Source organism: Oncorhynchus mykiss, chromosome 1 (genome assembly GCF_013265735.2).
Source record: "Oncorhynchus mykiss isolate Arlee chromosome 1, USDA_OmykA_1.1, whole genome shotgun sequence".
Classification (NCBI taxonomy): Eukaryota; Metazoa; Chordata; class Actinopteri; order Salmoniformes; family Salmonidae; genus Oncorhynchus; species Oncorhynchus mykiss.
The window spans coordinates 31,250,942-31,265,582 of record NC_048565.1 but is presented as its reverse complement, the minus strand read 5'-3'; the positions used below and the strand labels follow the sequence as shown (position 1 = coordinate 31,265,582).

Sequence of the window (14,641 nt, the reverse complement as noted above, 5' to 3'; positions counted from 1 at the left end):
GACACGCAGTAAACACACCAGACCATCGTGAAACTCAAAGATCTTCATCATATCAATATACATGGCGATGCACACGACAATAAACTAGATATATTGTAGAATAAGGTGCACAGAAATCCATACTAATTTAGTACTGCTCCATTGCTCCAACATGGCTTTGTGCCCAGTAACATTACCTTAGGATTTCCACCTCCCTCCTTGGCTGCGTAGAGCATCTGCAGGGCAGACTCTGACAGGGTCTTAGTCTGGTCCAAGATGTTCATCTGCTGCTGTTGGTCCATGATCTTAGAAGCCAGGCCAACAGACGCCACAATCAGTGGCTCAAAGTAGCTGGCCAGCTGGGTCACCTGGGAGAGGCAGTATCATGTAACAGTATAAGATACAGATTGGATAATTGGAGTGGATCTAGGAAACAGGAATTTCTCCCTATAGGGCAGTGGTCACCAACCGGTCGATCGCGATCTTCAAGGAATTCCTAGTCGATCACCAAACATTTCTGTAGAAATGCCAACGATAAAGGCTGTAATAAAGGCTTGTGTATTTTATTTGTGTTGTGCTGTTGTCGGTAGGTGCACTTGATTCAGAAGCCCTGCCAACCGGGTAAGCAAAATGTTCCCATTTTTAACCATTTCATTTGTCTGAAAAGTCAAACTCCGCCTGTGGAAAAATCGAGTGTCCCTACTGCGCTGGCCAATCAGATCTCAAATCAAATCACTGTGCCTACAGAGCTTCCATGACCCCGGCCACAGTAAAGTTTGATACTAGCCTACATAAGATTGAATAACTTTTAAAACCATGACTGCATAGAGACTGTCAAAGAATACAGCAAAGAGCTGTTGTTTTTATAAGTGAGTTCATGTCGAAGTTTTTATTCAACACTATTACAAAATATAAAACGTGCTTCTACCTACTTCCACGCGCTGCAATGAATGAGTAGCCAAGTGTATCGATAGCCCTGCCCTTTTATTATTAGCAGCTTGTCGTGTCTATTTTAATTTTGAGGAATATTTCACTTTCTCTAGCCACAGGAACAACATAAATGTGTGCATGAAGCAGATGCGGTGCTACTCGAGTTTCACCATCAGGTGGGAGATGGTATTTCCTCTCTCTGGTCAGTCTCACCAGGGGAAAGGAAGTAGAGACTCTGCTGCGCTCTCCCTCCTTCTGCTGAGACTAACAACTGGGAACTTGTAAATCTCCAACTTCTGACTACAGTGTGTTCAAGACAACTGGGAACTCAGGAAAAAACTAGATCTGCCAGGATTTTGGGGGGCATTGGCATCCATCTCAGAATTCCAAGTCAGAAACTCTGGCATCTTTCCAGACCTCCAGCTTTCAGACCTGCAGATCACCGACATCATGATTTGACTTAGTTCCCCCCAGAGTTCCCAGTTGTCTTGAAAGCACCATGACCATCAGATGCTGGTACCATCAGTCCAGTAAAATAAGAAAGCAAATTATTTGCTAATTATTTAAATGTATGCTTGCAAGTGCTATACCGACTGATCTATTTTGTAATCAAAGCTTGAGTTTTGAAATAGAATATGGTCTGAGAGGAACAATATTGGCAGGCAAGGCATATAGCCAACATGCTGTGATAATATATTAGGCATACTGCACAAACCTCATTCCTACAGAACTATTTTTATTAGGTTCATGTGAAAGTGATCTTAACTTAGAAAAGGTTGCTATAGGGGAATTGTCGTAGCTGAGTACCTTGTGTCCCAGCTGGGCAGCTTCACCCCTGGCTGCAGTATTGATGGGATCGATGAGATGTCCAATCTCCTGCACCGACGATGTCAACTGTTCTTGCAAGGCCTAGGGGAGTGGCAAATAATTATGTGTGGAAACTGAAAATGAAAGCTCAAGAAACCAATTATATTGACCATTTGAACTTACTTCTAAAGAGATGTCATCCCTGCATCCCTGTAGGCTCTGTCCGACAGCAGCTAGAGAAGCCTGCTCGATGTCCCGGATACACTTGTTGATGTTATCAATGGAGTAGTCACACTCCCTCTGCCCTGGTGCCTTGTCCCTAACAGTATCATGATACATAGGAACAAGGCAGTACTTTTACAAGCAGGTTATGAATGCAGCATCACAGTTAGGGTTGCAAAGTGAGGGTATATTACTGGAAACCAGTAAAGTACCAGAATATTGGAACAGTATCTTTCAAGGATTTTATGTAAGTTATCACAAGACATCTAGTGGCCCTTTTGGGAACTTCAGATTATCACAGGTGTCTGTAATTATCTCTGGCCCCCTGTGTGGCGTTATCACATGTAAAATATATGAAACAATTAAATAAGATATCAAAATAAATAAAAATATGACAACGGTGTAAAACATTATCCTAAATATAAACCAACTTAGTGAATACCATTGGTGTTAAATAGGAGGATTTCAGCATGAAATAACCTTTATTTTTTTAAAACATTTTTTAAATTTAATTTATTTGTTTTACTATGTCAATATGTATTTGTTGTCAATGTTTCTGCGTCAAACTGGTGGCAGTAGTTGGAAGAGTTGCAGAATTAATTGCAATAAATACCAATGTTGATTAGATGCCTTTTCATTAATTAGGCTATTTTCTCTTGAACCATATGGTCTATCTACTAGAAACTCATTGACAATTTGGACACAGATATAAAAAAAAAATGTAAACTATATATGAATAAATTTTTAAAAAAGTTATTCAAGTATAAATGACCAAAGTTACCATAGATGTTCAGTTACTTATCAAAATAACCAAAGATATATTAAATTAACGATAGCTTTGCAACCCTAATCATGATACATATGTGACCCGTTTCAGGAAACTAGGCGTATGTCATGGGTCAACACTTCACACGAGAGCCATTTGAACGTAATCCAAATGCGCTTTTTGGTCAGAAATGCCTTCTGGAACATGTGAACTTCCATGTGCCTTAATAACAAACTTGTTAAATTACGAGCCTTGTTGGTTTAGCAACAGAAAAAACAGCAACCATCCCGCTAGCCATGATTGACTAATGAGTGGGCTGGACATACCGAGAGATGAGTTTGGATTGGTCTCTCATATAGCATGCTTCTATTTGAGCAAGTTAGTATTTGTAGGTAATCCTGTCTAACGCCGCTTAAAAAATATATATTGCCCATAGAACTGCATTAGTGTTGCTCTCCACTTTCTGGAGGACCTAGTTTTGAAATCAGTGGAATTAGAGTATGATATCTTAGGAGATGGAGAAAACACCTGAAAACACATTACATCTTCAAACTAGCTAGCTAGCTAACGTTGAACCTGGATGGTTAGCTACCTGCAGATTCATGCAAGGTAGTAGCATCACAAGTTGTGATTATGGCTACATGTCTTAACAAAAGACTCCGCTATGCAAGTGTCCATTTTAATAGAATTTCACTGTGACAACTGTTAGCCAGTTAGCTTGGGTGCTTGACTGCTGTTATTAAGACAGAACGCTTGGATCAACCCTTAAAGAGATTGGTGGAGCTAAAGCTGAAGAGGGTGTGAACGATGCTGAATGGGTGTAGACAAAGAAGAGCTCTCCAGTAGGTACCAAAACATTCAAAGGCCATTTTCTCAAAAGTGAGGTTTACAAGTTAACTTCTTCGATATAGGGGGCGCTCTTTTAATTTTTGGATGAAAAACGTTCCCGTTTTAAACAAGATATTTTGTCACGAAAAGATGCTCGACTATGCATATAATTGACAGCTTTGGAAAGAAAACACTGACGTTTCCAAAACTGCAAAGATATTGTCTGTGAGTGCCACAGAACTGATGTTACAGAAAAAACCCAGATAAAAATACAATCAGGAAGTGCTGCATTTTTTGAAACCGCCTCATGGCAATGACTCCTTATATGGCTGTGGAGGAGCTAGGAGTCAGCTTACCTTTTCCACGTTTTCCCCAAGGTGTCTGCAGCATTGTGACGTATTTGTAGGCATATCATTGGAAGATTGACCATAAGAGGCTACATTTACCAGGTGGTCGCTTGGTGTCCTCCGTCGCAATTATTGCGTAATCTCCAGCTGCAGTATTTTTCCGTTTGCCTCTGATGAGAAATCGACTGCCAGGAATTATTTTTCATCGAATAGAATTGTGAAAAACACCTTGAGGATTGATTCTAAACAACGTTTGCCACGTTTCTGTCGATATTATGGAGCTAATTTTGAAAAAAGTTTGGCGTTGTAAGTGACTGCATTTTCATTTTTTTTTCTTAGCCAAACGTGATGAACAAAACGGAGCTATTTCTCTTACACAAATAATATTTTGGGAAAAAATGAACATTTGCTATCTAACTGAGAGTCTCGTCATTGAAAACATCCAAAGTTCTTCAAAGGTAAATTATTTTATTTGAATGCTTTTCTTCTTTTGGGAAAATGTTGCCTGCTGAATGCTAGGCTTAATGCTAGGCTATCAATACTCTTACACAAATGCTTGTGTAGCTTTGGTTAAAGCATATTTTGAAAATCTGAGATGACATTGTTGTTAACAAAAGGCTAAGCTTGTGTTTCAATATATTTATTTCATTTAATTTGCGATTTTCATGAATAGGAAACGTTGCGTTATGGTAATGAGCTTGAGGCTATGATTATGCTCCCGGATACGGGATTGCTCGACGCTAGAGGTTAATCAACTTTCAAAGCAGAATTACTTTCTCATTGTTCCTCAAATGCAGTGTTTGATATACCATTTTTTAGCTCTGTGTCTCTGTTTTTATCCAATGTAAAAAACACAATTTCAAATGTTGCTACATAAGACCGAATCAAGGCATATGAACAAGGCAGTACTTCTACAAGCAGGTTATCAATGCAGTTTTACAGGACCTCAAAGAAGGGAAATCATGTAGCGCATTCAAGAGCTCCTGGACTTTCTCCACATTTTGCTACATGAAAGCCTTATTCTAAAATGGATTAGATCTGTGCCTTGACACAATCATGTCTCGGAGCTCTACGGACAATTCCTTTGACCTCATGGCATGGTTTTTGATCTAACATGCATTCAACTGTGGGACCTTATATAGACGGGTGTGTGCCTTTCCAAATCATGTACAATCAATTGAATTGACTGCAGGTGGACTCCAACCAAGTTGTAGAAACATTTCTGGGATGATCAATGGAAACAGGATGCACCTGAGCTCAAATTTGAGTCTCATAGCAAAGGGTCTGAATAATGAAATATGTTATGTTTTTTTATTTTTAATACATTTACAAAACGTAACAATGTGGAAAAAGTCAAGGGGTCTGAATACTTTACGAATGCACTGTATACTACAGTAGGTGCATGGTCTCTAGAGGTTGACCAGATGCAAAATGTGCTGGAGCTGAGGGGCAATTTACTGTCTGTGTGTGTGTGAGATAATGAGGAAAGAATCCTCAATTCATAACAGCAGGAGGGACTTTCTCAGTATAAGAAAGCCTTGTAAGCAGCACCAGCAGCACAGCAGATCCTCCACGGAACTCTGCCTATTCATCTTTATAATGCCCTAGAGCGTTCCTCTTCATAATACATGGGAGGTGGAAACCCAGCCACCATAAATGACCATGACAACGCACTGCTCAGTCGAACCGACACTTACCCAGAGTTAGCTGAACTCCCCCCTTGGCCTCAACATAATAATATCCAGAGCACCATAGTTTATTACCAGAGGGGTCAGTGCTGACCTGATGGAGGTGATGAGGCTCTTGATGGAGTCGGAGACAGTGCGGGAGTGCCCAGCCAGGATGGACCAGGTGGGCGGGTCTTTGGGGTTGATGATGAGTGAGCGGGCAGTCTCCAGGAGCAGGGTGGAGCTGTCCAGCATGGAGCGGGCTGAACGCACGATGGGCTCCTGGGCTGCCGAGCCCTGGACATGGAAGAGAGGGTGGGAGGGGAGGACAGTTGAGTTGATAGAAGATCTTTAACCTGTGGTGTTCTAACTAACAGAACAGCTCAATAGCAACACACTACACAGCTGTCCCTGATCTCTTATTATTCAGCCCAACTTCTGATGGATCAAAGGTGTAATCAGAGCCGCGTATCACAGGGGGGATGAGATTAGAGATCCAGCTTTACACGGAGACGCAGAGGCACACCTTCAGTCTTTAAGATGCCAGCCAAAGCCTCCCTCGACAATTAGATTAACAAGCTGAAGATTAGAGCAGCTGTGCTGCGAGAGAGCGGTTAAACACTGCCCTCCAACATATTAAAGTCATAAAGCTTTCAGGGCTGTGTGAGGACTCTTTCTGCTAGACTAACATAAAATACACAACATTTCTCCTTGAGCCACATCAAATAAACTAGAGAGAAATGGTATATCAAACCAATTCCCCAAGCTTTCCTGGAGAAAAAACTCTGTGCTGGCTCTATATTTGAGGTTCTATTTCAAGAGGCTTGAATGCCGTAGTTACCAATGTATTCATGGATACTGTAGGGGTAGCTTTGCCGTTTCATATATGAGAAATCAGACAAATAAAACAAATGTGACAATATATGCTAAAGAAACCTCGTAGGAGATCAAAAAAATGTCCTCTGAGCAAGAACTGCATTTTCATTTACATTGAAGAGCTTACATACAGATCCCTTGACTTTTTACACATTTTGTTAAGTTACAGCCTTATTCTAAAAATAATTGTTTTTTCCCCTCATCAAAATACACACAATACCCCATAACGACAAAGCAAAAACACATTTTTAGAAATGTTTGCAAATTGATTTAAAAAAATAACAAAAATATCACATTTACGTAAGTATTCAGACCCTTTACTCAGTGCTTTGTTGAAGCACCTTTGGTAGCGATTACAGCCTCAAGTCTTCTTGGGTATGACGCTGCAAGCTTGGCACACCTGTATTTGGGGAGTTTCTCCCATTCTTCTCGGTAGATCCTCTCAAGCTCTGCACAGCTATTTTCAGGTCTCTCCAGAGCTCTACACCTTCCTGACTATTGCTCCTCCCCCAATTGCTCCCTTTGGCCAGGCAGCCAGCTCTACGAACTTCCATTTATGAATGGAGCCCACTGTGTTCTTGGGGACCTTCAATGCTGCAGAAATGTTTTGGTACCCTTCCCCAGATCTGTGCCTCGACACAATCCTGTCATGAAGCTCTACAGACAATTCCTTCGACCTCATGGCTTGGTTTTTTATTTAGAGGTATGTGCCTTTCCAAATCATGTCACCACAGGTGGACTCCAATCAAGTTGTAGAAACATCTCAAGGATGATCAATGGAAACAGGATGCACCTGAGCTCAATTTCGAGTCGCACAGCAAAGGGTCTGAATACTTATGTATTTGTATTTATTATGGATCCCCCAATGTAAATAAGGTATTTCTGTTTTTTATTTTTAATACATTTGCAAAAATGTCTAAATACCTATTTTTGCTTTGTCATTATGGGGCATTGTGTGTAGATTAATGAGGAAAATGTTTATTTAATCCATTTTAGAATAAGGCTGTAACGCAACACAATGTGGAAAAAGTAAAGGGGTCTGAATACTTTCCGAATGCACTGCTGTATCGTACAATACAAAAGTCACCCCCTGAACAAGCAGCTATACGAACCTCATTGCTGATCTGTGCAGGGATACTAGCAAACTCTGGGTTGGAGGCAAACGTGGATAGATTCTCTACAGCCTCGATGAGTGGAGTTGTAGCAACACGGCACCTGTCTCTGTTCTCCTCTGAGAAGTTACCATCCAAGGCCTGGAAGAAAATAACAGGACATGCCCTAAGTCCCCCATACTCAACTGGTGGACCGGATCCGGACTCAGAAAGGGGTCAATACGGGACGCAGGTCCGGAAACAAATAAAAATAATTGAAAAATAATAATTATGTACTAGGTCAGGCTTTGACCCCGGTATCATATAAACACACATAAGTCATGGAAGAAAGGGTAGAATTGCAGGAAATTAGCTTTAAATGAGCAAAATGTTCACACCCCTCTTGTTGGCAGAGAGAACAGTTTGGGGTCACATGGGTTACGAGGTGGTGGTTTGTTACTATGCCGACAAATGTAATTACCCATCTGGACCTTTGCCACCTAGGACATTTGTGTCACCGGACATTCTCAAATAGTACTTGAGTACCCCTGCCCTAAGCCAACACCCCAATGCAGATACATCATTAGTAATGAAGAAATATGTCTGTATTGTGTAACTTTTTTAATTAGAAACAGAGAACATGAATTAATCTAGTGTTGCTGAAGGTACAAAGGACAATAATCCCATTTATGAGTGGACCATGGCAGAGAGCACACATACCTTTATAGTTTTGACAAGGTTGGCTGTGGTGTTTGCAACTTCTTTGGCAGACTGAACAAAGTGTCTCCTGGCCACAGGGTTGGATGTCTTGGACGAGGCCAGGCGGCAGGCATTGCAAAGAGCTGAGGTATGCTTGGCTACAATTGTTGCTGCGGACAGAACCTAACAAACAGCCAAACACACAAACAAATGACAAACAAAGCAGTAGAAACATGGGACATTTCTCTAAAGAGGCATATGTTGAGAAGACGTTTGATGTTACGTTGATGTTCAAATTTACCAAGTAACATTTCGTATAATAGACTAAATACGTCAACAAATGTCCCTGTATGTGTCCCACTACATCGGTCTTCTCACCTGAGAAGGGCTGCTGGCAGGGTCCACCAGGTTTTGACAGGCCATCTGAATAGCTTGGTTGGCCCGGGCAAACTGGATGGGATCCACCAGCCCCTCATGACCCGATTGGCTGTTTGGATCAGACACACCCACCAGGTAGGATGCCTGCAGTGTGGAGAGAAGGAGAAAGCGAAAAGAGGAATGCCACATAGCTTTAGTTTCTGTTAAGGATAAATATTCTGTTATTAAACATGAACAGAGGGTGAGAGGAATGCTCATGGCTTAGTTTCTGCTTTAGAGAGACAGCTAGCTGCTGTTATTAAACATGAACAGCGGGTGAGAGGAATGCTCATGGCTTAGTTTCTGCTTTAGAGAGACAGCTAGCTGCTGTTATTAAACATGAACAGCGGGTGAGAGGAATGCTCATGGCTTAGTTTCTGCTTTAGAGAGACAGCTAGCTGCTGTTATTAAACATGAACAGCGGGTGAGAGGAATGCTCATGGCTTAGTTTCTGCTTTAGAAACAGCTAGCTGCTGTTATTAAACATGAACAGCGGGTGAGAGGAATGCTCATGGCTTAGTTTCTGCTTTAGAAACAGCTAGCTGCTGTTATTAAACATGAACGGAGGTTTAGAGCTGATAGAGACTGTTGGTTGTGTGCCAGACCCAGTTCCAGGACTGATAGCAGGAAGGAGTGGGAGGGAGGCTGGAAGTTCCAGGCAGTATGTCAGTGCTAGGTTGGGATCTCACCTGTCCAGCCGCCTCCGTCAACCCACACAGGGCCTTGGACGCTACTCCCACGCAATGCCCAAAAGCTGGCACATCACCCGTCTTACAGTGCTGGGAAATCCCCGCCATAGACTCTCCAAGAACCTGTACATGGAGAAATGGAAATAAACTGTAAGATTACTGCAATTTAAAGTCTATGGTGCATGTGATTGTTTTGTAAGGCTTTACCTTTGAGTTCTCCATGACACTCTCGATGCAGTCAAAGTAGGAGAGCTCACTGACAGGCTCACTGGGGTTGTCCAGCAATCCTCTCACAGCCTGTACACAGAGGGAGAGGGGCTCAACAATAAGGACAGCACAGACTACTTTACCAATCTGATACCCACAGTGATGGGGCAGTAAAATGTGTGCTATATGAAAAACAAGCCCAACTGTTTTTAATCTGACTGTTTTGAAGCCATGTTAATCTTTAACTTATAGTCATTACTTGGAAAAGAAACCACAGATCTGTTAGTTACATAACAGTATCATTAGTGTTACTCAAGGGGTAGAAATTAATGGGGACTGTCATTAAATGTTGAGCAGGCTCTGTTGATGGATGGATAAAGACAGAGACAGGTAACAATTTTCAGAGCGGGTGAAGAGGAGGGGACGTGGGCTGAAGGCACAGAGGAAGTAAATGACTTGGTCATTATTTCCCATAGAGACAGAGCACTGCTGTGCATACAATAATGTCCACACAGAAACCCACAGCAACATGCATCTCATTCAGACATTAAATATCATCCCATTTCATCCATTCTGAATGATATGTACTGGTAAAACATTTACATCAAAACCCTTTAATATGTCGAGACTGAAATAAACATTATCTAGCCTGAACATAAAAAGGTCTGTGTAGTGTTTGGTAAAAAGGCTACCTCCAGTTCTCTTAGAGCGTTGTCACACTCCTTCTGGCCCGGTGCCTGCTGGGTACACAGTGTGATGAGCTGGTTAATACTCTCTGTCACCGTTCTGAAACACAAGGGCAGCAGCATAGGGCTTTTTAGCTCTCACATCTCTTTCCACATGTACACACAGCACACACTCTCAGCCCTTTACTTTACACAAGCATTGGCAGAGCCCATTGCCCCGATCTCCCTGTGACAATCTAACACTGCACAGGAGTGTCGAGGCCACGCTCAGCCTCAGTGATCACAGACAAGCTCCAGCCATGGCTTCCATCCATCTGTCTAATTAAAGAGAGGGAATTCAGTCAGGCTAAAATCCCAGTGCGGCCAGCTGCCTGCCATGTCTCCAGCAGGAGGGATTCTACCATACTATCTCTGTCTATCTCTCAGCCTAGCAGCATGCTGTGAGGGGGGCCATACAACCACAGTCACAGCAGAGATGTTGTAGTACTTTGATTGGAAACTGGATCAGAATGGCTCTGAATATTGAGTATGTTTTTTGTTCTAACTAGCTAACTATAGCCACTCCTTACACTCTTATTTTGTGCAAACGTAGACCGTCCTTATACTCACGAGCTTGTGACATCCTTACACAATGCCATTCAACTCCATATTGAGTGGCCTCACCTTGCAGCAGCAGCTAACAGGTTCTTGGCGTTAGCTGCTCCAGGATCCACTGACAGGGACTTGGCTGCCAGAAGGAGCTTGCTGGATGCCATGGAGATGTTCTTCAGGTTGCCAATCACTTCGATTTGGTCCTCTTGGCACTACAAAGACAACATCACAATACAACTCAGCTGTTCCTTCAAGAAAAATGTTAACATTTTTTTCGAGACACCTCTTTCCAGGAAAATGAAACTGTACTTATTGCCACACAGTCACACTGTCTATGCTCTCGAATGGCCTATGAAATTGACATCAAGTGAACCGTTTTCCCCACCTCTGACAGCCAATTCCCTTTCAACCGGATTAAGGCCTGTGTGTCATGCTACATCAACTGCACTCTCACACGATCTATCCAAATGAATTAGCAAAATAACTAGACCAAGATCATCAAAGATCTCCTTACGTCTGACCGTGTTAGTGCTCTCGGGGATAATCATGTACCTAAGTGAATTAGATGAAAAGGTCTAATTAACAAATATATCTAAATAGCTTAAGTGCTCAAGTGACAGAAAAAAATGAAATCACTCAACATTTGACTACCTCAGAGGCATTTTCATTTTATCCTATTTAACCTAAACTGTCTACCAACCGTATAATCAGGCATCGTAACATTTATCCACATTCATTTCACAGGGAGACGAATCAGATATATGGGGCTGTTGGGATCTTCTACAGTTAATGATACCTACTTGAGTGTGTCCGGCCATCTCAATGCCAGTGTCCAAGAACTCGTCAAAGTCCTCGCTAAATTTCCCAGAAGCCATGGCCAGCTGGCTGCTGGTACCCCGGGAGGAGTGGACCACGTCCCCTGCGGAGTGGTTGAGCTCAGCTGCAGTATGGTTTAGCTCACTCTGAGCCTCCTGGAAGGACTTACTGCATGTAGGGAGCTGGAGACACAGAAGAGAAACACAACTGTAGGGGAGTTGCAGCGATGTGACAAGACTGTCACTACCAATTGGATATCACAAAATATTTGTTTACGTTTTAAAAATAAATAAACGTGATTGTGTTTGAGGGGTTGGGTTAAATGCGGAACACACATTTTGGTTGAATGCATTCAGTTGTGAATATATATTTCCACAATATGAGGTTGGAAGGAAAGAGGAAAGCCCATAAAATTGTTAGAGACTCCAGTCGCCCAAGTCATAGACTGTTTTCTCTGCTACCGCATGACAAGCGGCTCCGGAGCGCCAAGTCTAGGACCAAAAGGCTCCTTAACAGCTTCTACCCCCAAGCCATAAGACTGCTGAACAATTAATCAAATGGCCACCGGACTATTACATTGACCCCTACACTCCATTTGTTTTGTACACTGCTGCTTCTTGCTGTTTATTATCTATGCATAGTCACTTCACCCCTACCTACATCTACAAGTGACCTCAACTAACCTGTACCCCCGCACACTGACTCAGTACCCATACCCTCTGTATATAGTCTCGTTATGTTATTGTGTTACTTTTTTATCATCATTTACTTTAGTTTATTTGGTAAATAGTTTCTTAACTCTTTCTTGAACTGCACTGTTGGTTAAGGGCTTGTAAGTAAGCATTTCACGGTAAGGTCTACACTTGTTGTATTCGGCGCATGTGACAAATAAAGTTTGATTTGAATAACACTGTGAAATTGTGAAAAATATGATAATGCCCTTTTAGTTTAAGAGCATTTGAAAAGACCGCTTGACATTTAAGTTTGTTTTGCTGGGATGGTGTTTTGGCCTGCCTGATTAGTTAAAAGACCAATAAGAAAGACCGTTCCAAACCTCACTGCCAATAACAGCTAGTTTTCAGTTCCCCCCTTCCCACTAGGACCACTCCCAGACAGTCCGAGCAACATTTTTGCTTGAGAAATTTATCTTCGCCAAGAAGCTATTATTGTTTTTTCTTTTTGACCATTTTAATTAAAAACAATACTTGAAAACAGACACTTACAGTGCCTTGCGAAAGTATTCGGCCCCCTTGAACTTTTGCCACATTTCAGGCTTCAAACATAAAGATATAAAACTGTATTTTTTTGTGAAGAATCAACAACAAGTGGGACACAATGATGAAGTGGAACGACATTTATTGGATATTTCAAACTTTTTTTAACAAATCAAAAACTGAAAAATTGGGCGTGCAAAATTATTCAGCCCCTTTACTTTCAGTGCAGCAAACTCTCTCCAGAAGTTCAGTGAGGCTCTCTGAATGATCCAATGTTGACCTAAATGACTAATGATGATAAATACAATCCACCTGTGTGTAATCAAGTCTCCGTATAAATGCACCTGCACTGTGATAGTCTCAGAGGTCCGTTAAAAGCGCAGAGAGCATCATGAAGAACAAGGAACACACCAGGCAGGTCCGAGATACTGTTGTGAAGAAGTTTAAAGCCGGATTTGGATACGAAAAGATTTCCCAAGCTTTAAACATCCCAAGGAGCACTGTGCAAGCGATAATATTGAAATGGAAGGAGTATCAGACCACTGCAAATCTACCAAGACCTGGCCGTCCCTCTAAACATTCAGCTCATACAAGGAGAAGACTGATCAGAGATGCAGCCAAGAGGCCCATGATCATTCTGGATGAACTGCAGAGATCTACAGCTGAGGTGGGAGACTCTGTCCATAGGACAACAATCAGTCGTATATTGCACAAATCTGGCCTTTATGGAAGAGTGGCAAGAAGAAAGCCATTTCTTAAAGATATCCATAAAAAGTGTCGTTTAAAGTTTGCCACAAGCCACCTGGGAGACACACCAAATGTGGAAGAAGGTGCTCTGGTCAGATGAAACCAAAATTGAACTTTTTGGCAACAATGCAAAACGTTATGTTTGGCGTAAAAGCAACACAGCTGAACACACCATCCCCACTGTCAAACATAGTGGTGGCAGCATCATGGTTTGGGCCTGCTTTTCTTCAGCAGGGACAGGGAAGATGGTTAAAATTGATAGGAAGATGGATGGAGCCAAATACAGGACCATTCTGGAAGAAAACCTGATGGAGTCTGCAAAAGACCTGAGACTGGGACGGAGATTTGTCTTCCAACAAGACAATGATCCAAAACATAAAGCAAAATCTACAATGGAATGGTTCAAAAATAAACATATCCAGGTGTTAGAATGGCCAAGTCAAAGTCCAGACCTGAATCCAATCGAGAATCTGTGGAAAGAACTGAAAACTGCTGTTCACAAATGCTCTCCATCCAACCTCACTGAGCTCGAGCTGTTTTGCAAGGAGGAATGGGAAAAAATGTCAGTCTCTCGATGTGCAAAACTGATAGACATACCCCAAGCGACTTACAGCTGTAATCGCAGCAAAAGGTGGCGCTACAAAGTATTAACTTAAGGGGGCTGAATAATTTTGCACGCCCAATTTTTCAGTTTTTGATTGTGTCCCACTTGTTGTTGATTCTTCACAAAAAAATACAGTTTTATATCTTTATGCTTTGAAGCCTGAAATGTGGCAAAAGGTCGCAAAGTTCAAGGGGCCGAATACTTTCGCAAGGCACTGTAATTGTTACCCGAGAAATAAATAAAAATGGCTGCAGATCATAATCCATCTGGTATTTGGTCTTATGTTTGTTAGAATTTGCCGTGAATAGACATCTCTACAGATGATTAATGACTCCAGTAATGAATGGAAAATGTGTGTTAAAAGGATAGCATTGCCATGCTCTTCTATAACCCCTTATATTTAGGTTGTGTATAAGACATCAACACTCCAAACTGCAGCCTCGCGCATCTGGCAGCAG

General features: G+C 41.9%; 1 protein-coding gene across 5 annotated transcripts in view; it reads right to left on the bottom strand.

Moving 5' to 3' along the window:
- The window catches only part of LOC110520933 (talin-2), a 154,908-nt gene that overhangs the window by 26,896 nt on the left and 113,371 nt on the right, over nt 1–14,641 (bottom strand). For all 5 annotated transcript variants that reach the window (XM_036975461.1, XM_036975472.1, XM_021598375.2 and 2 more), the window contains 12 exons: nt 11,603–11,800; nt 10,875–11,014; nt 10,218–10,311; nt 9,526–9,615; nt 9,319–9,441; nt 8,591–8,734; nt 8,234–8,395; nt 7,535–7,675; nt 5,662–5,843; nt 1,900–2,035; nt 1,717–1,818; nt 177–347 (listed from right to left, as the gene is read on the bottom strand). In XM_036975461.1, the coding sequence (XP_036831356.1) occupies nt 177–347; nt 1,717–1,818; nt 1,900–2,035; nt 5,662–5,843; nt 7,535–7,675; nt 8,234–8,395; nt 8,591–8,734; nt 9,319–9,441; nt 9,526–9,615; nt 10,218–10,311; nt 10,875–11,014; nt 11,603–11,800 (1,683 nt within the window). The remainder of the gene's footprint in view (nt 1–176; nt 348–1,716; nt 1,819–1,899; nt 2,036–5,661; nt 5,844–7,534; nt 7,676–8,233; nt 8,396–8,590; nt 8,735–9,318; nt 9,442–9,525; nt 9,616–10,217; nt 10,312–10,874; nt 11,015–11,602; nt 11,801–14,641) is intronic.